The 22,034-nt window shown below is 33.9% G+C and overlaps 1 protein-coding gene across 2 annotated transcripts in view; it reads right to left on the bottom strand.

Annotated features, from left to right (window-relative positions):
• The window catches only part of FUT8 (fucosyltransferase 8), a 126,165-nt gene that overhangs the window by 19,054 nt on the left and 85,077 nt on the right, over window positions 1-22,034 (bottom strand). For both annotated transcript variants that reach the window (XM_054199216.1, XM_054199217.1), the window contains one exon: window positions 21,677-21,914. In XM_054199216.1, coding sequence (XP_054055191.1) covers window positions 21,677-21,914 — 238 coding nt within the window. The remainder of the gene's footprint in view (window positions 1-21,676; window positions 21,915-22,034) is intronic.

The following is a 22,034-nucleotide window of genomic DNA, read 5'->3' as shown; positions in this document are numbered from 1 at the left end:
TGAAGAACTTAAACTATGAAGATAAGTATCAAATTAAATAGATTAAGGAAAACAGCCAAGCACTATACAAGCATGTGATTTAGATACAGGTAAGAATTTGTTATCTTTTAAATACTAACTAAAGTGGAATACACAGATGTTTTAGATGGGACTTTTCCTGAAGGCTCAATAGCTACTAATCATTTTTTAAGCGTTTTTACAAATTACACAAACGTGTCTACATAATTGACAATTCAAAGCTATTTTCATATACTGAAATAAATTACAGTACATGACAACATAATTCAAAACATTACATTTTTGAAACATTGAACATTTCAGGTAAGATTTCTAGTGTGCTCATTTCCTCCAAAGAATATTTCATTGTCTGCAGTGTTTATTGGCAAAGACGGCGCGTTCTCCGTCTAGTGGTGCCCACCAGCCAGGAAAGAAAACTGTTTTAAATATAAGCAAAGCAAACTCATATAACTGTTGATGACCAAGTAAACCTAATGGCTGAAAAAATCAATTCAGAGCAAGGATAACAAGTCTTATTTTAAGAACAGTGAAAAATCCCTAAGGTTAGAACGCTTTTGCATGCAGTAAAAATCACTTCAGTATATTTGTGTCAAAGTCGTAGAAATATGACACGTGCATGATTAAGTCATACATTGCCAGAATGCAGTGAGCATTAACATCAGTGAGCCCACCAAAACTAGTCAAAATCCAGCAGTAACTCTCTGGGATATGGTTATTTGAATAAGGAATGTTTGTTATGAACAGGTACATTTCAATTAATTTTTAATAGATTTGGAAGACATGTCTTCATAGATTTATTTATACATCTATGCATATTTCATCACTGCATTGTATAACACCACTATAAAGGGATCTTTTAGAAGAATTTCCCATAGAATACATACTGCAGGTATGAATGATACTTTTCAATTCAAGAAGCCAATTCATATTTCTACCATCCGTTATATCACGCTTACAGAAAAAGATTTAGTAAAAGTTCATCAGTTTAGTAAAAATACTGAGCATTTAAGTTTTCTTACAAGAAGATGGATAATATTTTATCATTATGTCTTCAGAAAGCTGGAATAAAGAAAAGCAGCCTGAAGCCAGGGAAGTCCTACATCTGGTTCAGCTGTGAAGTATTAGTCAGAAGTCTAGAGAGGAAACGTTTAGCTTGGGAATGGTATGAAAGAACGCTTGGGGTTCCATCCTTTTTACCCTTTCCCCCTAACTGAGAGTGGGGGAAGGAACACAAGGCAGAAGAAGCAATAGCAATCTTACCCAAGAGAAGAAAGAAAAGACTCCAATCTTAAGCTAGAGAAGGAAATTTGCTGCAGTTCTTTGAGGAGAAAAAGCAGAGATGCTAAGGTGCATACAAAAAGGTGAATTTTTATTAAGTATAGTATCACTGACAATTCTTTATATGTCATTCTATCATTGAAAAAATATGCTGTTGTGTAAAGACAGCCATTTGGAAAGTCTTGCTATTGATAAAGCTGATTGAGCAGTCTGACCCACTAATTGGCATTCTGATCCTGAAAAGCACCCAATACTATTCAATACTATTCCATACTATTAAAGGATAAGAGTGTGCTTCTAAAAATTTCCACGGGCTCTCCTAAGGTTTTGAAGAAAACAAGAACGGCCAGCAATAACTATGAAAGCTCTCAGCATAGAGCAAACTAGATTAAAATATGACAAAATCACAAAAATACAAAAGAAGATGTGAAACACCCCACATGAAGATTTCAGCTTTCAACTGTATGTGATACATTGTTTGAATAGTAATGAACTTGCAAAAGATTTGCTGGGAATAAAGATCAGAAACAAACAAAATGTATTTCATTAAGGCAAAACAACAATTTGGTTGTGCAAAATTAACTACTAGGTCAAGTGTTAATGAGTGCACTTTGAGATACGGAAAACTACTCTTTGAGAAGGAACTGAAAATATCATATGGTTATTTCACAGAGAAGATTAAGAGTTCCTTAATTTGTAAAACTACACAATATGACACTCAACAAGGGAACTATCACTGAAAGTACAGGTAACAAATGGAAAGTCATAAAATGAAATATTCACAAATACAGACCAAAGAATGCATTGTTATTATAATTAAAAATTTTGAAATGGTCACAGAAGCCTCTCATGCATCAGGACTTTTGCTAGTTACTAACTGTTGACAAAATAATTCTGACATACAGAGTGTTGCATTGAGACAACACGTGTAATTGTTTTTCGTTTTTTAAAATTAAAAAATCAAACTATCAATATGGTCATCACTATTTTCAACAATGTTCTATTTTGTTAACAATTTACATAAAATGAGAAGTGGGCAAGGTGTGTAAATCTACCTAATCCAAACATACAAACTTGTGATAAAGCACAGCCATTTGACGTCATTGATTAGAATATCTGTGTTATCAAACACTTAGATATGTAACAATTCTAAGAAACTTTTTGACAACTTCCTAGTTTTTATTACCTTTATTATCATTCTGAACAATGAAGAAAAAAACTTCCTATTAGTCTTCACCCATTTTAAAAAGTATGAGATTGCAGATGCAGTAAAAGGAAAACTCACAGCAACTGTTTGCTTTTGTCCCAGACAAAACCAGTGAAGAGTAACTCATCAGTAACTGGAAGGCATAAATAACTCTCTGCAACAGCCATATAGGCAAGTGACACCTTCCTTAACCTACTGATTTTTATTTTTTTTCAGTATTCATTGAAAGATTCTTAATAGGTAATGATCTTGCCCTATTTTCAATGGGTACAGTTTAAAAAACTTTCATGGAAATTTTGGATAGCAGGATAATGTTTTGATTTAATCAGAAATAAGTTGCAATCAAAATCAATGATACAATAGATAACTAAAATACAGTCAGATTGATAGGCAGGCATATGCATTACAAAAACATTAAGTAACATTCTTGATTGATATGAATTGTAGCTGTTCAACTGAAGATAGTGAAGTTGGGTTAAAAATACAGAATGATCTTTTTATCCACACATTTCTTCAGTTTTTAGCTATGTAGTCTCTAAATTTTAAAATACTTCAGTTCTTCCACTTCCCAGCTGTATTTTGTTAAATAACAGATAAGCCATAAAAGGTATTAATCCATACTAATGCTTACATCTTTTTTCTCATGTTAGTAGTTCAAATCACAGTATCATCATTGCAATCAGGTCCAATTCCCTGCTCAGTGCAGGTCCAACTATGACATTTGATCACAGAATCATGGAATTATTTAGGTTGCAAGATACCTCTGGAGTTGTTCTAAGTCATTTACATTTCAGCAATACTTCGAGCCACTTCTTCCTAGGTGATTTATTTTGCTTTTACAGTTGCCAAAATTTGCCTCTATAATTCTATTTATAGCTAGCTTTCATATGATTCCAGGTGCTATTTCTCAGTTTGGATTAACCTAAAAAATAGTCCTACAAAGTTCTGCAACTGAATCCATTTTTCCTTCACTGAGTAATCAAAAGATCAAGTGTTTTTGTAATAGTCTGCAATACTGAAGTACTGCAATACTGATAACACCCACCCTTCTATCATTAAAACATACTCTGGAGGAAAATCACAGACTTGTAAAGAAACTGATTTTTCTTTAGATGACCCATGCCACTTGCACCACATAGTTCTTATTTATCACCATTTTTTGGATATGTTCATCACTAATAGATCAGTAACACAGTTTCAATTTCCAGAAGTCCCACTGATTACTTTTTAAATACTGAAATGAGCTGCGCGTGTTATAAAAAGCATAGCTTTGTTTCCCTGCAATATGCCGATGTACCTTAATCGCTTATTTTATAGCTCACAGGACTTACATAATTTTTCATGATTTGGCATAATCTTACTGCCTGTCTGCTTCTCAAATTTCATCTTTGTCCTAATTTAAAACACATTTAGAAATTTTTGCTATTTGTATCTTTCATATCAACTTCTTCGAAGACTGAAAAATGTTGGTTTGGCTCAAAACAACCTTTCAAATTTTGTCATTTTACCTTACCTCACTTCCTGCCATGTGAACATTGGCTCAGACCTGCATTTGGATGGGCATTTTTGTTGGGTGTTCATTACTTTGCAGAGCAAAATATCAGCCTCGTTTCAGGTAACAATCAATAATATTAGTTAATGTTAACTGAAAACCTGTTTGAGCACTTTATTCATTCCCCTATTATTTCAAAATTTGTCATCTAATTTGAAAGTATTCTTTCAAGAAGTTGTCCTTAAAGTATGACAAGGAACACTGAGCGAAGGACATTCCTGTTGTGTAATTGAGAACTTCAATTTAATTTCAGTGTGTGTTCCTAGAAAAGCAACTGAATAAATTCAAATAAAAATGGAATAGCTTCATGGCTTTTCTGTTTTTATAATACAGACTTATTTAAGCTGATAGCAACTTGCATAGACCAATCACAGCTCTACTTAACTAAGCTCTACAACCTGAAAGACTTCCTGCCAATTTGAAACCTCATCCCGACTGAGTGAACAATTCTAAATTAAATCACACAAGATATGTCAGAGTGCTAGGAATGCTGTTAGATTAGCATCAGATACGGTGAGAGGGACTGCTGAATTCTCACAAGGCTCCTCATTGTCTTGCTGGCTACTGTTATGTATTGCAAACACAGCAGGTTCATGGTTCATCAACTTCAACGATATTTTAATGTTTTTCTTTACAAAGCAGACAAAATAAAAAATGGAAACTATGCAAAGTTCTGGTGTGTTATGCTATTTATGAATTGTCAACTAGTTCAGAAGAAAGAAAAAGTATGCTTTTATCTGTTCTGTGTTGCAGACTATGTCTCCTACAATTATCTTTTGGGCATTTCAAAACATTATTAGAGTCACCTAGTAAGGACTTTATGCCATAGTTGAATTAAAAATTGAATTAATATGGAATTAAAATGAGATAAAGAATCCTATTTTGCTTTTATAGTAGTCAATGTAAAATGTAACTTGTATATCTAAGTGTTTTTTCTCTAAGATTTTGCATTGCACATTTTTAATACAAAGTTTTTGAACTTGGTTTCTGACTACTTTCTCACTAGTGTTGCGCTTATTGTTTTAATCATCCTTTATCTGATCAAACCCCGTAAGACAGGCAGGTATTGAATAGATTCGCTGCAATTCAGTTTTAAAGAAACTGAAAACGGAGTCCTATTTTTTTTTCCCCAGGTTTTATATGCCATATGGATAGTGTTGTCCCATTTGTCATCCCATGAGGCCGATTCTCGATAGCTTCAGGAGGGAATAAACCAAAATGTTTTCAAACATGCCAACATATCTTCTGTTACTCTTCTCAACCCAGCACTCCCAGAGCTTTTTTCCTGCATCCTTTCCTCTCCTCTCTTGCATTACTCTTGAAACTACCCTCATGTATTCCCATGTCTCTTACCACTCTCTGTACTGTTTGCCTGTTGGAAAGAGACATACGTGATCAGTCAGTCACTGCGTCTCACTTGCTGCAAGGCCTGAATATTGACTTCAGTATACACATATCCAGGCTATCTACTCTGAGGACTTTTGAGAGACCTCAACAAGACCTATTTCTTTTGGTTAAATTCAGCCAAAATTCATCCAATGTTCAGAACTTGTTCTAAATTAGGATAAAAAAAAAAGAGCAGACAGAAAGATACAGCATGATGACAAAACCTTTGCTCTCACAAGAAACTTAGCTAAAATAATTCTCTGCCAAAGACACAATTTTATCAGTTCAGCCACCCCCACCCCGAAAAATAAAACTTTTATGGTAGCCTTATTTCTGCTCCATCAAAAACCCTAACTTTCAGAGCTCCTGAACTACAAACATGTCTTTCTTTGTAACACAAGTTCCACTGACTTCAATAGTATTTATTTTCCCATGTCATTCTGGTTCTTTGAAAACTCTACCCATAATCAAAACCACAATGTAAGGATAAACAGTGTTCTTACTGTCCTAATAAGTAATGAGATTTTAATGAGTGTTCTCCGTCTTGGACCGTCTTGGACCAGCATGAACTGAGTCTATTGATTTCTGCATTTGAAATAGCTACATCCCTAACACAACTAAAGCCGTAGCATCTACTGATGCCTTTAGGGCCTCTATTCCTTTTAGTCAGCTCAGGTGATCTGCGTTATAAAGACCAACATTCCTGTTTCACTTTATTGAAAACTTCTCATCACTTAAATATTAGAAGTTTTTTATGGCAATTGTCACGTCACGTCGAGGGAACGTTAAGAAGTAAAGATTCTTCCCTTTCTCAATTGTTTAGATACGCAGCATGCCAGCTGGAAAGTTTACAGATGAAGTGTATGATTGCACTAATTGACTTCATGTAACAATCAGTGAAGGTATTTTCAGCAGACGGTCAAACTAAGTAGAAATCAAGAAGCTTACTAGTAATTTATTTTTCCTTTTATCTTTATATACTCAAACTGCTTTTGAACAATGCCCCATTTCATCTAAACAGCCTATATGAAAGGGGTATCTATTTAAGAAAAGCTCCAGCTCCCTGACTACCAGAAAATACCATAAAATGTATTTGCAAAGGCAAATACACTTTTATAAACACAAAGGGGTTTTGCCATGTTATCCGGGTTTAGTTATTCATGCAAACAATAGTTAGAGTTGATAATTTATAAGTAAGATAAGGATAGGTGAAATAACTTAGGAAAATACATATTGAAGATCTTTACAGCAATACTGAAGAAAAACTAATTTTGGATTTGATTCAAAACAATTCCAGTGAAGCTTATTCTCTATTTCAGTCTAATGTTTATTACTTCATACTTGAAAATACTTCCAAATACTTGCTTTGAATATTAGGTTGTCTTTTCTGGAATAGAAGATAAACAGCTTACTTTTATAATAATTCTTTAGAAGCTGCAGGGACTTACCTGCAGGAACATACCTGCAGGGACTGATCTCTGGCATGCATATGCTAATTGGACATATGTATGAGCCTGTAACAAGCATGTATAAGCATGCAAAAACCAAGATAGCTTCAAGGCAATATTTTAGGAGACCTAAAAGTTTTCAACCAGTCAAGAGAATGGAGCTTAACATTCAGAGTTGGCTGTCCAGGTGTCTAGTGGAGAAGAGCTCCCGGTTTAGACATTTACTGTATTTTTGAGATAGTGGTTTATAAGTTTAGCTCCCAATCTTATCTTGTCCTAATTTGAACACTTGGAAGACTCTTCTTTCAATGAATTAGTAAAAATACCTTCATATGCAAGTCCAGATGGAACACAACCCTCAAGGCACACATAGACAAAAAGACATTTTAGTTAGCCATAAATAAAACAGCAGAGAATAAAACTGCAATGCTGTTCGAAATTCATAGCAATGAGGCACACTTCACCTTAACAGTGCATCTGAAAGAAACTGAAACAGGGATGTATTCCATTTCATACGGTCTACTAATATAAAAGGAGGAAAACCAAGAGTGTAACCCTGCAGTAATGGAAATGGGAATTTTTCTGGTCTTCAGTCATAGCATGTATACCCGTTTTCAACTGGTCTATCATCTGAAGAGAGAATTTTGTATTTTTCAAAGAAAATAAGGGGAAAATGTAATGGAAGAATTTATAAAAAAACAATATAACTCACACACAAATATAAAAGCTTAATATATATTATATACAAAAGTATTAATATAAAAAAGTATAAATATAAAAGTATTATTAATCTGCACACTATTAGAAACTTACAACCACTACTGTTTCTTACAGGAGTTAAGGGCACTTGCAAACAAAATACCTATGTTTCTGAGATTTGTCCCAGGATTTATGTAATAGCAGAGAAAGGAAAATAGGTTCTAATGATTTCTCTACAAAACATGTTAGATGGCATTCATGAACATGTTTACCATCTATGATTTACCATCCCTGATTTAATGCTTTTGAGAAAAGTTTGCAATTAATCACTAACCTACTAGTACTAGTTTTGCTAGTATATTGGGGCAACATCAATTTTTTAGGAAAACGGGAAAGCCATGCTTCAAAAGGTAGTATTTCATATGAACAGCATAAGATATGTGATCAAATATGTGCTCAGTTATTGGTACCACTGCAGAGAACAGAGGCAAGAGTACTTTCTTCCCCCACTTCATGCACTCCTTAGACTTCCAAGTCTACAATGTAACCACAGGGCTTTAACTCCCTCTAATCAAGAAACATAGGGACATAAGTCCCTACCCTATTTTGAAAATAATTATTTCAGTGGACACATTTATTCATGAATAAAAATCCCTTGTTCTAGGTTACCTTCATTCACTTCAACATACTTAAATAATTCTCATTGAACAATGCATTTGCTAGTCTGCTTATGGTGCTGCCCATGCATGGAACTATTATAAGGCAATCACGTTTTATAAAGACATCAAATCTTAGTCTAAATTAACAATGACATATGGAGAACTCATTGTATAAAGTCTCCACATTTTTACTCCTTGAACATTATCAGACAGATAGCGCAATTATATACATCAAACATTAAAGAAATGTATACATCTCTACTTCTGCCACTGGAAAATTTACTGCACAATGGCTGTATTTAAAAGCAATATGTTCCCCATTTATCTCCAATCCTACTAAAAAATGCTACTGACATGGAAAACAACCTCTAAGAACACTATTCCTTTATCAAGAATAGATTTAACGTAATTCCCCATCCAATTAAATGAGAACCTATAGTACTCTTAGCCTATATAAATGGCTTAATCAGAATCAACATTCAATATTGTGGGCTTAATTGATTATAGTGTGGAAGAGCACACAGATGCATTTTATGAAGAAATTATTAAAATACAAATGGATTTAGTGCAGTATGGGAGATTTCAGATTGCACAAGTGAACTTTGTGTCACAAGTTGTAAGACTGTTAAAAGTATTGCCACTGCAAGAGCCTTCTGTAGTTCTTCACAAAGAATTTTAACCTTCACTAACCAAAATACCTTGGTATCATTAGAAATATTGCCATCTCACATTGTGTTTCTTTGACAGATGATTTCTGAATATGTTGAAGAGTAAAGTTTGCATCAGTCTCTGCTGGTGACATACTTCTCTAAGAAATATTAATCATTAATTTCTACCCTTTCTCTCTGAAGTTTCTTTTAACCGAATTTTATATACATCAGGAGCTTCTATCTCATGGTAGTTTACATCTGGGGAAGCCTTCTGAAGTGCTTTCTTGAAGTGCAAGATATTAAATGAACTCAGTCTTCCATACTGACATATTTTTTGCCTCTTTCAAATAAATCTACCAAATTTATGAGACATTATTTCCTTCTATAAAACTCTCATTTACCCTTCTTCACTATGATATGTTTTTCTGTGTATCTCCTAAATTGATTCTTCATGATTATTTCTGTCAGTTTGCTAAATACAGAGTCCGTGATTTGCTGGAATTCTTTTTGAAAAATAGTATTCCTTCAGCCACCTTACATTGTTCTGTAGAACAGCAATTACAAACAAAAGCAATTATAAACAAATAGCAATTATAAACAAAATGTTTTGTTGTAAAATCATTTTAATGGCACTTGTTGGAGAAAGAGCATCCAAAGTGTCCCCTATGAAGAAAGATTCCAGCATGGGAACCTCCCTCAGCTCTTCTATAATGAATGTGGATATGAAAGATTTTTATAGTTTGTACTACAGTCTTTTCTTCAGTGCTCCTTTCATGCCTTGATCATCTACTGGCCCTCCAGGTTTTCTGGCAGGCTTTCTTATTCTGCTGTGTTTGAAAAAAGGATTTATTATCAGTTTTTTGCCTTTAGCAAGCTTCTCAAAATCTTTTTTAGCCTTCCTTACCATGTTTTCAAATGTAATTTGCTAGAAATTATATTCTTTCCTATTTTTATCATTTGTACAAAAACTGATTTGGGTTGGTTTGTTTTGATTTTTTAAATGCCTTTTAACAACATCAAGCAACTTGATTGTATTTGTCCTTTGAAAAGAAAAAAGGTGGGGTTTTTTCACCTGTTTTTTGACAGGTGGCATGAGTTTGGTCCATATTTTATATGATCTCCATGCTGCTTGCCAGCATTTAGTCCCTTTTTATAAGCAATATGACTTTTTATGTAGTTCCCCTTTTTAAATGAAACATTGTGGTGGATAGTTTGGGTTCTTTTTATTTACCATTATTTATTTGTTATTTTAAGCAGACATGGCTATTCCTCTGCTGCATGACATTATCGGTTCTTCTCACATAAATTACTGTGAGTGCTAAAACATCCCATCATTTTCTGATATGCTGTTCTGGCTACAAACACATTTCAAATCAGAAATTTCAGCCTCCCATTCTATTTGAAGACTTCTGTTTCTTCTGGGACCTTCTTATCACCCTAGCAAAAAATGCTCCTCCACACAAATACCAGAATTGCAAGATGAAGGTAGGACAACTCTATGATTACCACGGAAAGTCTCAATTCTGTTTCTCTCCTAATTTTTTCCTCAATTTCATCCCTCTGTCTGGAAGAGAATACTTTGTTTCTGAGTTCTGTGAGATGCACACACAGCATATAACCTGACAAACAATATGTGGAGTCCTAAACTCAGAAATCCCTACCCTCATGCAAGCTAAATTTGATTTACCTAAATTCTGCTTTCTATGATGCAAAGTTAACTTTTTAACTTCCTCTCAGATAAACGGATGGTCACTTCAGATTTCTCCCCCGCTCCCCAAATTAACTTACCTGGTTTCTCTTATTTAGTCTTCCCATTTAACTAAACTTCCACTGTAGCTACAAAATGTTGAAGAGTAGTATACCAATAAAGCAAGCCAAATGTCTTAACACATTAAACCCAAACTTTAAGGTGTGTTGCAAGAGGTGCCGTGAGACATATTGTCTTTGCATGTAAACTAATCTCATATTCTTCTGCATGATTATGTGCTTAAAAATAGGAAAAAAACCTGAAAGTAACACAATTACAACACTACGTTGCAGCCAAGAAGTTAAAAATCAGCACCTCCACTTACATAAGGAACTGCAATTTAATGTGTTAGGTGAGATGTCATTCACAGACAGGTAATGACAAGAAATATGAGACTATGTAATAAAGATTTTCTTAGAATATGAAATTTTTATTGATTCGCATAATATTTTAATAAAGGTATATCCTGCAGTAATATCTGAATATTTTGCATTGTACATAGGGTTTTCAGACAATTTTCAAAAAAGTTTATGATGTAAATAATAACAAGAATAAAAAACTGCATTCTCCAAGAAAATGCAACTTCCAACAGCACGCTTGACTTTCTAAGCAGTTACGTTTTAGACCCATAGCTAAAACCAAAATCTTTCAACAGCCATTACCATCCAAAATAATTAGCTACAACTGGTAATATTCATTGCATATCAAGCTCACTCTAATAAGTAGATGCTACGTAACATTAACATTTCGTTTATTCTATTAATTCAGCAACATTCTTCCAGACAAAGTGCTATCATGGAGTAAGGAATGTTTCAGTTCTAATCTCGTTTTCTCCTTTATCCTTCTAGTGTTTCATCCCATAAGTAGGAGAAAACAGGGATGGAGGTTTAAGGACAGAATAATCCTAACGGCAATGTTGGCCATAAAATTTGCTGGAAAATCATCCTCAGTCTTTTAAGTTTTCCTAAACTGACAAACTACAAAGCAGAGAAGTGCCCAAAGTGAACTTTAACATAAAAAATAATACTGGACAATGTCTAGTGACTGCAGCAATATAGATGACTGAGCCTAAAAAAATACCAAGAAGTGAAGTGGTGTAACTATAGTACGGGTTGCAACAACTGAAGAGAGTATCTTACAATAATAAAAAACACTACCTTTTTATGTTTATGTTTCTTTTTTAAAGAATGCATTGTATTCTTGAAATTCTTACTGTGTTCATAGCTAAATAACTGCTACAATATTATCTTCCCAGCAGTAGTAAGAAATCCACACCCCAGAAACATCTTGGTATATGTTGTTCATTTTTGAAATGGCATGACATTTTTAACAGATGTAAACGTATATAACGCTGACAGAAAATAATATAATAACATATAAAGGACAAGTTGAGTAAAACTGAGTTAATTATGAATTGATAAGGAGATAACTAATACCTGTATGTTGATACTCACAGCATTTACATCAATGTTGGGAGACACCATCCAGGCATTTTCTGACTATGACACTTCTACTCCTTTTGCCTGCAGTCCCTCCAAACTAAAACTCCTTCTGAAGATTTATTTTTTTATTCTCAGCTCTCTGAACAGAATATTGTTCTTTTTCAAAACCTGCTTCTCGCTTTTACTGCTTGATCCTACTTCCCACCAGGTACAGAAATTACTTTCACAAGTATCTTCATTTCTGTACTATGTCTGCAATGAATACCAGGCTACTAAACAGTAGGACGGGATTATAACTATGCATAGCTTTGCTGTATACTATATTTAAAAACTAAGCCAAGAGTAAATGTCTTCATGTGGATTTCGCTACGTATAAAATTACTCACCCTACTAATATTTTCTGCTGTGTCTATCTTATTGGTCCCAATTCCGATTGCAAAATTTTACATTCTATAATACTATCCGCCTGGAAAATACCTATCGCAACAAGACTTTTATGAGCTTCTGTACCAGAAACAATAATTACACAATTTTCCAATTTTCAGACTATGACCTATATTAGATAAATGTAGCTATGACAATACTAATATATTCTTAAGATGAACTCTAAATACTTTTTTTTTTCTGATTTTGGATGTACACATTTTCATAACACGCAAAAAACTACATCAAGAATTTAAAAAGAATTAAAAATAAATAATGTACTTTTGGGCTACAATTTAACTTATTTTAGGGTTCAAGGAAGCCTAGACTCCACTTCCGCTGCCATGGGCAGATGATCTATATAAGTAAACCCTGTGTAAAGAAGGACAAAGGGAAAAAAACCCAGAAATATATTTAACGGGGTTTTTTTTATTAGACATGGATGTTGGCACTGAGTTCAATTACATTACCAGTTATCTTCTAAATACACCTTTCTTTACAGTATTCTGAGCATCTTTTTTTGATATACATATGAAAAGAACTTACCTTTCCAGAAATTGTTTTATATGTGAATAAAAGTTAATGAGAATTGGTGCTAGCAGGAAAAAAATACAATCTTCTCTACCCATGGTTAGAAACTGAATCACAAATCATCTTTTAAATCACTTGTAAAGCTACGGCAAAGCAGCTGTTTAGTTTCTCTGAGATCCAGAAAGCACCAACTTATGTTTCATAAAGAATGCACATTTCATAAAAAGCAACACTAAATACTGACTTGCAATGATAAAAAAAATGTTGTATGCCTAATTTTAACTTAAGAAATGGTAAAACTAAAAAAGACATACCGTACTTTTATCTGGTCTGCTGGTGATAACATTAGCATGAACATATGTCAGTTTTAAAAAGAGGCAAAAAAGCAATTTCTTTTACTTATGTCTCATGACATACATTTCCTACCAAGAAAGAATTTAATTGCTTTCAGAGTATACTGAAATCTTTGCTTCATTACCCGCTGTGTGATTCTGAATTCACCTCTATCAGTTTCATTTTTATTTTTGTATATACTCAGAATATTTTTGACTCAACGACTTCTAATCAGAAGAGGATTTCAAAATGCTCCAAAGGACCTTAACTTTAAAGTCAATTTTTAACCATTAGAAAAGATCTTTTTCCAGAATTTATAACCATCCCTAACTCTTGATAGGAGATTTACAATGACTTCAAAGACATTATGTAAAGTAGGCTCAAAAGCACAAATAAATCTCTCTCCCCTTCCACCCCATCTCTCCATATATGTAAAGTATTTTCCTTCACTGTAAGATCAGCTGGTTAAATGAATTTGATTTCTATTTGTCCCTAAGACTTGATTTCTTTTATTCCACTAACAGTTTTGTTCATAAAGTTAAGCACTGATCTGATATCTGAAAGCCAAAAAGGTTTGCCATATGCTCAAAGACAACATCTACCTCTTTAGTTATATCTTGTGTTTCTTTTCATGGATTGACTCATCTTGCTCAAAAAAGTAAATACACATTTTTAAAAATGTGTCAGCTTATTTTTCCGTTGGTTTTTCTGCTGTTCCAATCTCTTGAGTAACAGCAGGTAAAGGACTGTTTAAAATAAATGACTTTACGTGTGCTCATCCAAGGCATAGCTACTCAGTTGCCCATGGCTCTTTTCAGTCTTCCTCACCCTAGCCTCTTTACTGTGTACCAGACCACAGCTTCAACCGGGTCACTGAAATCACAATATCCTTCTATGCCACACATGCAAAATATTAAAAGATTGAAAGGGAGATAATCCACGGTTTTCAGGAACACATATAATCTTGATGAAATGAAGACTTACTGATGGAGAATCTACCATATCCCCTGGATAAATTATTACAGTAGCCTCCTGATTTCAGCTGGGACAGTCAGCCAATGTTTCTGCAAAAAACAGCGCTTATTTCCAATCTGAATTGTCCAGCCATGTGCCTTTGTCTAAAAGTAGAAACTTTTCTCATATAGAAATGCCTATATAATGTGGCAGGACCAGTTTTTTAACGTTGCTTCATTTTAAAATTGAATTATGTTCTTTAATCTCTACTGTAAAGCAGATTTTTCTGGTCCTGAATCAGTGTAGTTCTTTCTGAGAATCCTTTCATATTTATCAATATCCATTCTGAAGGACAGATAACAAAACCAGACAGTGTGCTGCAGTCTGGCCATTGCTCTTCAAGGAGAAAATAACTTCTGGCTACCATTCAATAACCCTCCACTTAGATACAAGGATCACACTTTGCTCCCTTAGGCTACTGCATTGCTCTGAAAACTCAGCTCTACCTCATTCAAATTCTAAAGTCCTTTTAAGAGTTACACCTTTCTAAATATATTTTCATGTTTACATACACAAATGTTTTCACATAGAGCATCTTACAAAGCACCTTCACAACAAAAAAATCTATGCAACATCAGTAGCTTGATTCCAAAATTAACACAACTGAAACAAATGGAAAATACAAGACAGATTACTGTTCTGCTCTGTTCTCTCTAATCACTATTGCTCACTATGCTTCACAGTAACGTAAATTTGCTTGAATTAAAATGCAAATAATGAAAGTCAGTGTATGAAAAAGATATTAGGAATTAAGAAATAAAAATTGAACATTTTTTTCTGCAAGATTTTATAAAGAAGAGTGATGTATGGGAACAAAACAGAATTCATACAATTGTATGCAAGTTAAAGGGTTTTTTAGGCTAATACTAAAAAATCATCTGATTTATGTAAAAGAAAAACTACTGTCAAGGAAGATCTAGTTCATTAAATGAAACTTTTTTATTTATTGCAATTAATTCTGCAGAACTTTTTATGGTTTGAGTTTGCAATTTTCATTTAGTCCCTTTGATTACTGTTGCCTGATTTGCTTTAATAAATTAAAAATTAATTTTGTGTATCCACAGTATCCTCTTTCTTAAATTATACATATAACCGTATTAGTTAATTCACATTTTAAGTTTATAGTTCAATGAATACTTAAAAGCTGGCACTACCACCAAATGAAGAGCTCTGCCATTTTTCCCCCTCTGGGTACCTCTGCCTTAAAAGCATTCATTCGTCAAACCATGGCCAGAGGCACCAAAGTCAATATTCAAATGTAACTGCAGGAAACTTTGTTTCAGGTTTCTGTTTCAAGTTACCTTTCATCTTATTGGTCTGCAGGCCAGTTATGAGAACACACTGTTATTTAAAATATATAGATGGCTTCTTTACCTCCAAATCCCTTCACTCCCCATCATGTAATGCAGATATGACTCCTAATCATATATTAATGTGTCCTAAATATGTTTTCTTTTTTTTAGGTTCCATTTTTTTATTTAGTTATTTTATAGACTTCCTTCAATGTAGTATCGGGGAATGCCACCAGCATATCATAAATCAGCAAATAAAAAATAATAAAGAGGCCTACCCTGTTTTAGCATGTTGCAATGATAACAGAAAATTATGACGTGGAAATTAAAAATATTCATGCTCAATATAACTATTTTAAAGAAAATTTAAAAAAAATTAATAATAAATGTGTCTTCACAAGCTCTCTATATTTTGGCTTTTATTACTAGGAAGTAATACATGCTTCTCATAGCAATTCCTACCTAAATTATTCATAAATAGTTTGGCTACAGATATCAAGGAAAAATGAACTGCAAGTAAGTTAACAATTGCAGGCAAGACATCATTTCAAAATTAACCATCTCATATTAAGACTTTTTTTCCTCTAGAACGACAGTAAAAAAGTGTTTAAGTGAAACAAAGGAAACAGAAAAATTATGCCACAGTGTAAAATAACAGCTGTACTTGCAAAAACCTCCGATAGAATTCTCAATCTTTTAACATATTTAAGCTAGAAAAACTTGAACTTGACTTGCAGGAATACCACGTTAAATGCAAAGAACAATTCCTGCCAGGGATGACAAGGGAAGAGATAACCCCTAATTCTCCGCACAGATGCGAACACGTTTTACTAATCTTTTGCTATCAGACTAATGTCAGCTTGCTTATTAAAATTCACCCTACTTCCCAAGTTCAAAAAACATGCTAATTTCTTCTGAAATAGACAAGCTTAGCTTTTATGCCTAGTTAGGAGAGAACTGGACCAAAAATATTTTAAATATATATATTATCAACTCATATAAACCTCATAATTCTTTGTAGAAGAGATTACTATCTAAATTGTTTTCTGAAGATAGACTTTAGAAACCTCAAAACTTTATGTTGCTAATACAACTAAAATAAAAGGGTCACGTAGAGGCAATTTAATTAAAAAGAAGAAAGATAAATGTACAGATTTAAACATTTTTTTCATAAAGCAAAATTTACTAAGTTATTCTATGCAAGTCTGCAAATTACATGAAAGTAATTCTTTGAGATGCTGTAATTTTCTGACTTTTTGGCCTAATTCTGTAATTTACACTGATACCTTGTTATAAGTATTGACTTGTATGAATATTTTTGATATGTAATTAAAAATCAACTTCTATCAAAAACCCATATACACAGCATAGTAAGTACACTACAAAGGAGAAACATTGTGTTTATGAGAAATGGAAATGCATTTTTACACATTTATTTTGAAAATCTAGAAAATCCCATGCTGATTTAAGAAAGGGGAGGGGGGCGAGGGCAGAAATAAAAGTGGGGTTTTGCGACTAACTGTTTTTAATTACAGTTAAGAATTTTAGACTTATTTATCCCTGTAAAGGTACAGGGAATAAAAAGAAAAAAAAAAGGGGGAAAAAAAAAGAAGAAATCAAAATCTATATAAATTTAGAAAGATATAAAAACCATATGGAAATCTTCAGCAAGACAGAACGTCTTTCAAATTTACTGGCAATTAAGTATCCAGTGAAGATTCCAACTGAAGCTATGCTGAAGCTACTAAAAGAGATCAATTGTCATGCTTCCTCAGTGATCACGCCACTGCAGAAGATGAGAATTTAACAGAGTTTAGAGTGTGCGTGGCTAGCCAGTAGGCTAACCCAAGAAAGATTGTCTTTCATAGCTGAATATCTTCTATCTCTAGAACATCAAAACTCAAATTAGTGGAATTCATTTACTTTAAAAAATTTTGATCACATCAAGATATTTCATGCGTTCAGTCTTCAAACTATTCATCCTGATCTAGAAATTAATAAAAAACCCCAAACTGTAGGGAGCTAAAAGGAAACATTATTTGTACTTTCATCAGCAAGAGCCCATATTGCAGGAAATCATCATCTATTTTAATAGATTTTCATGGAAACATAGTCTTTTTAAGCCATGTGTGCATAAGTGCTCCAGAACACTGATTTACAGCTCATTATGCTAAATGCACAGCTCACAAAACTGCCTGCAACTAAATCGTGGGGTCACATAGAGCAGTCTGCCCAGAACGATGCCCAGATGGCAGTTTCAGTTGCGAACTTGCTAACTTTTCCAAACATGAATAAAACTTAAAGCTTAAGTTTTCAATATCAGTTTTCCATTTCTACTTATTTTTAGAAAATATTCAACCAGTTCTAAGAAATAATTTTTGGAAAAAATTCTCATTCACAAAAACTACTATAATTTTCAAAGAAAAGTTTTGTAGCACCTTGAAGTTTTAAAGAACAGACATTATTTCAATGTGCAAATGTTGTTTCAATGTGTAAACACACAATTATGTTTATGCACCAGTCTGTAAATAGGATTTTGTAAATACGGAAAAGTTAATTTGAGATCTCTAAGACTTTAATAGTTAAATTCTTTAAGATATGCATATGCACTGGGTATACTGTGTCCAGTTGAGAAGACCGAAGATTTTGATATGTTCTGTCTATCAACCACATGGAGAAAGATGTAAAATTCACCTGCATGCATGACGATTCATATGTGTAACCAAAATAGGAGGAACTGACCCTTTGTAGGAATTTCTCTTTGACACAGCTTACCCCTTACTTGCAAGCTGTTCTTGTACTTTCTAAAGTAGATAGTTCTGGACAGCACCAGTTCATTAGGCTAAAAGACCAGGTTATTATTAGACGTAATCAACATTTCCCACAGTTGAACTCGTTTACTAAGTTTGTCCAGATCATACCTTTTATAGGTCAGAAGGACATGTACTCCAAACTTCTGCTCAAAGCAGGCTCAGCCCTGAGACCAGAACACGTTGCTCAGGGCTTCACCCAGATAGGTCTTGAAAGCATCCAAAGACGGAGACTGCATACGCTCTCTAGGGAACTTGTTTGGCTATATTCATGATGAAAAGGTTTTGCTTTTAAACAGCATTGTTCTTGGTATGATATCTAAAATAAGGACTTGGAATACTGTCTACAGAAGACAAAAGACTAGCTTATTGAACTAAAGATACGTGCTTGCTTTGGAAAGGCGAGTACTGTTTCTGCATTTTATCCTAAACTACAGTTCCCTATAACACTTTACTCTGCCCTGCCTTCCTCTGAATTCAGCAAGGTTATCATATTTGAACCCTCTAAACAGCTATGAACAGCTAATTGGAGGAACATTTTGAAGCAGAAAATATTTGTAAAACCTTTTCCACAGAGACAATAGTGGAAATTATGAGATCTGGTTGACACTTACACAGATATGACGTGTTGGACCAAGGAAATTTCTGCAAAGTTTTATTCTTGTTATGACTGGACTCAAATAGGCCCTGGGTAGAATTGTCCACTGCATAGCTGATTCTCCTTCCTCTACATATCCTTCAGGGCACACCTCCTCACTAAACTGCTAATCAACCAGATAACAAAGAGCTTCAAGCACTATTGGATCCAACATGAATAAGAAATGTCACTGATTCTCTGGAAAAAAAAGAACATAAACGAAACAAACAAAACAACACACCACTCTCAAAAAAACCAACAAACCCTAGCATACAACACAGCTCCCAAGAATTTTCAGTAGGAAGTAAAATAACTATAAAGCAATCATTCTGATCAGTACAATTGTTGAAGATGCAGACACTTCCACTACATGTAACTAGAAATCCTTGAAAGGTATCAGTTCTGCCTCTAATAGCTTGAGGACTTAAATAATTTAAGAAATTATGAGAGGCACAATCACTATGGAATGACAACTGAAAACTGAAACACTTGTGAGACAATTTTTTCCTGTCTGGAAGTAGCTATGGGACTGGCCACATGTTCCACCATTTCAAAGACAGAAAGACAGATGAAGTGAAGGAATGAATATCTACATTCTTCTTTTCCTTTCATCACTGACGTTAATTTCCAAGCCCAGTGACTAGTTCAGAGTTCTCCTGAAACACAGTGTAATCCTGTACCTGTCAGAAATGACGGAAGGGGAGTATTTGTGACTCTAGGGAACAGCATACAATCTCTGATGACTTGGAGATTTGGCCATTCTTCCCTGCATCTGACTTTATACTCCATCCAAAATCCGTGTATCAGGGTAGCCAACAGAAGAGGAAGAATGGTAACGGTAGCAGGGAAACCAGTTTCTTTCAACCCAGAATTGCAAAGCTCTGCTTGCTAATCCAAACAGACTGTATATTGTCTCTATGGCACTGGGATAGCACTGGTCTGCAAAAGACATGCTATAGCTCCTGCAGTTCTAATATGCAAACTGTATGCTAAAATAACATCTCATCAGTGCACTATCTCTTACTGATGAAGGTAATCTTCTATTGAAAATCCCTACAATTTTTTAAATGTTCCAATGAAATACAAGTCACATTTGCTGCACTGGAAAGAAATTCTTGAGTCTGTTCTTGAGTCTGTAGGCACAATTAACATAACTAATAAAAAGTATCTGTCCTTCTTATCTGTCCTTAAGCAGAGAGTTACTGAGCCAAAATTCCACACACTAGCAATCAAAATTTCCATCAGTGCTGATAAATAAAACAGCTATAGCCTGAAAAGTGGCACAATATCTCCCTTACTGTTTCCCACCCTAAATTGTTTTTGTCCACAGCTTAGCCCATTCTCTACCCATTGTTAACTTATCTATTCAAGCAATAATTATTATGTGGACTATAATTGTCAATAATACAAAACACAGTTAAAATTAATGTTCCACCTCTCTCTAACCCAATTGTTTAATTACGCTTTTTACCAAGAATCTCCTGTTATCGATGAAGACATCTCACTATATTTACCTACTCTTGGGTAAGAACAGTCGGTTATATTCTTTTTGAAACACCGTGTCTTCCCTGAATTTATTCTAACATTTAGAAACTCACACTGTAATACCAATTACAGACTTAGAAAAAATACGTATGCCTAACAAAAGAGGAAGAGTCAATAAAATCTATGTTTTAAAGAGCTGACAATTATTCACGTAAGAATTATCTGTGCAGAAATTTAATTAAAAAAATCTTCCTAGTATTTATCATAAATTGAGAGCAAGAAGTTTGCATATTGCTAGCTACCTTCAGTTGTGCTGCTTACCTACTCAATTTTGACAAATACCTCAAAAATGTGTTAAGTATATAGAAAAAACTATAAAACCATGCATATGTTAATAACTTCAAGATGTTGACTGCAAGAATTCCAGGAACACGAATGCTGTTTTCTTTGAGGCAAACAAACCTATCTCATCCTCCAAACACAAATGCCCATCTAGCTATCTAGCAAAATTGTTCAGCCTAGTATAAGAACAGATCAACTTACTGATCTACAAACAAAAAGGTATTTAACATTGCCACTATTTTTACAACCTGGATTTCCAGTCAGTTCAGTTTACATTTAAAATTATTTCAATTATTTCATTTTTTTAGTGTGTGAATGACTATTGGGCACAACTTTCTTTGGAATTGTTTTGCTTTGTATTTGAAACATGCTTTACTGTTTTAAAGTTTACCAACAATAAATAGCCTCTATTTAATAGTCTCTTCCCACAAAAACTAGATTCATATCTGGCACATAACACAGTGGCAGACTGATGAAGGATTGTAATTTAAATCTGAAATACAAAAGTTTTGTATTAAAAAATCTCTGTCAAAGCAAAGATATCTTAATAAGGACAATATTTTTTCAATACAATGAGAAAATAAAATTTAAAAATTGCTTATGTATACAATTGCAGTCCTTAGTTATTATGCTCCACATAAAATTAAAGAAAAACGTATCAAAATAGTTCTACATGAAAGAAGCTGCAAAAAGCAAGAAATTATTTGAGTTATTAAGTCTTACCTGACCAGTGTCCAGTGGTGGTACCTGACCTGTCAGTACATGTCTCACTTACAGGCCTGAATACTGTCTCCCAGCCACCGGTAGCATAGCGCCAATTCTGAGACTCTAAAATGAGTGTTCGCTGGGTGCCATAAGCAATCATGAAGCAGTAGACTACATGATGAAGTTGACAACCATAGCCACAGCCTTTGTTGATATTACACACGAGTTTCTTAGCTTTGCTGCAGTCCTTCGGGTTCTGTAAGTATGGATGAAAAAGTGAAGTTGAAGAGAAGATATACACAAAGGCATATTTTTTTCTGAACAACTGAAAAATGTCATAAATCATGCAAGTCATCCTGCTATAATACAGTTCATA

The sequence above is a fragment of the Rissa tridactyla genome, chromosome 4 (assembly GCF_028500815.1).
Source record: "Rissa tridactyla isolate bRisTri1 chromosome 4, bRisTri1.patW.cur.20221130, whole genome shotgun sequence".
Lineage (NCBI taxonomy): Eukaryota > Metazoa > Chordata > Aves > Charadriiformes > Laridae > Rissa > Rissa tridactyla.
This window is presented reverse-complemented; position numbering and strand designations above follow the sequence as displayed.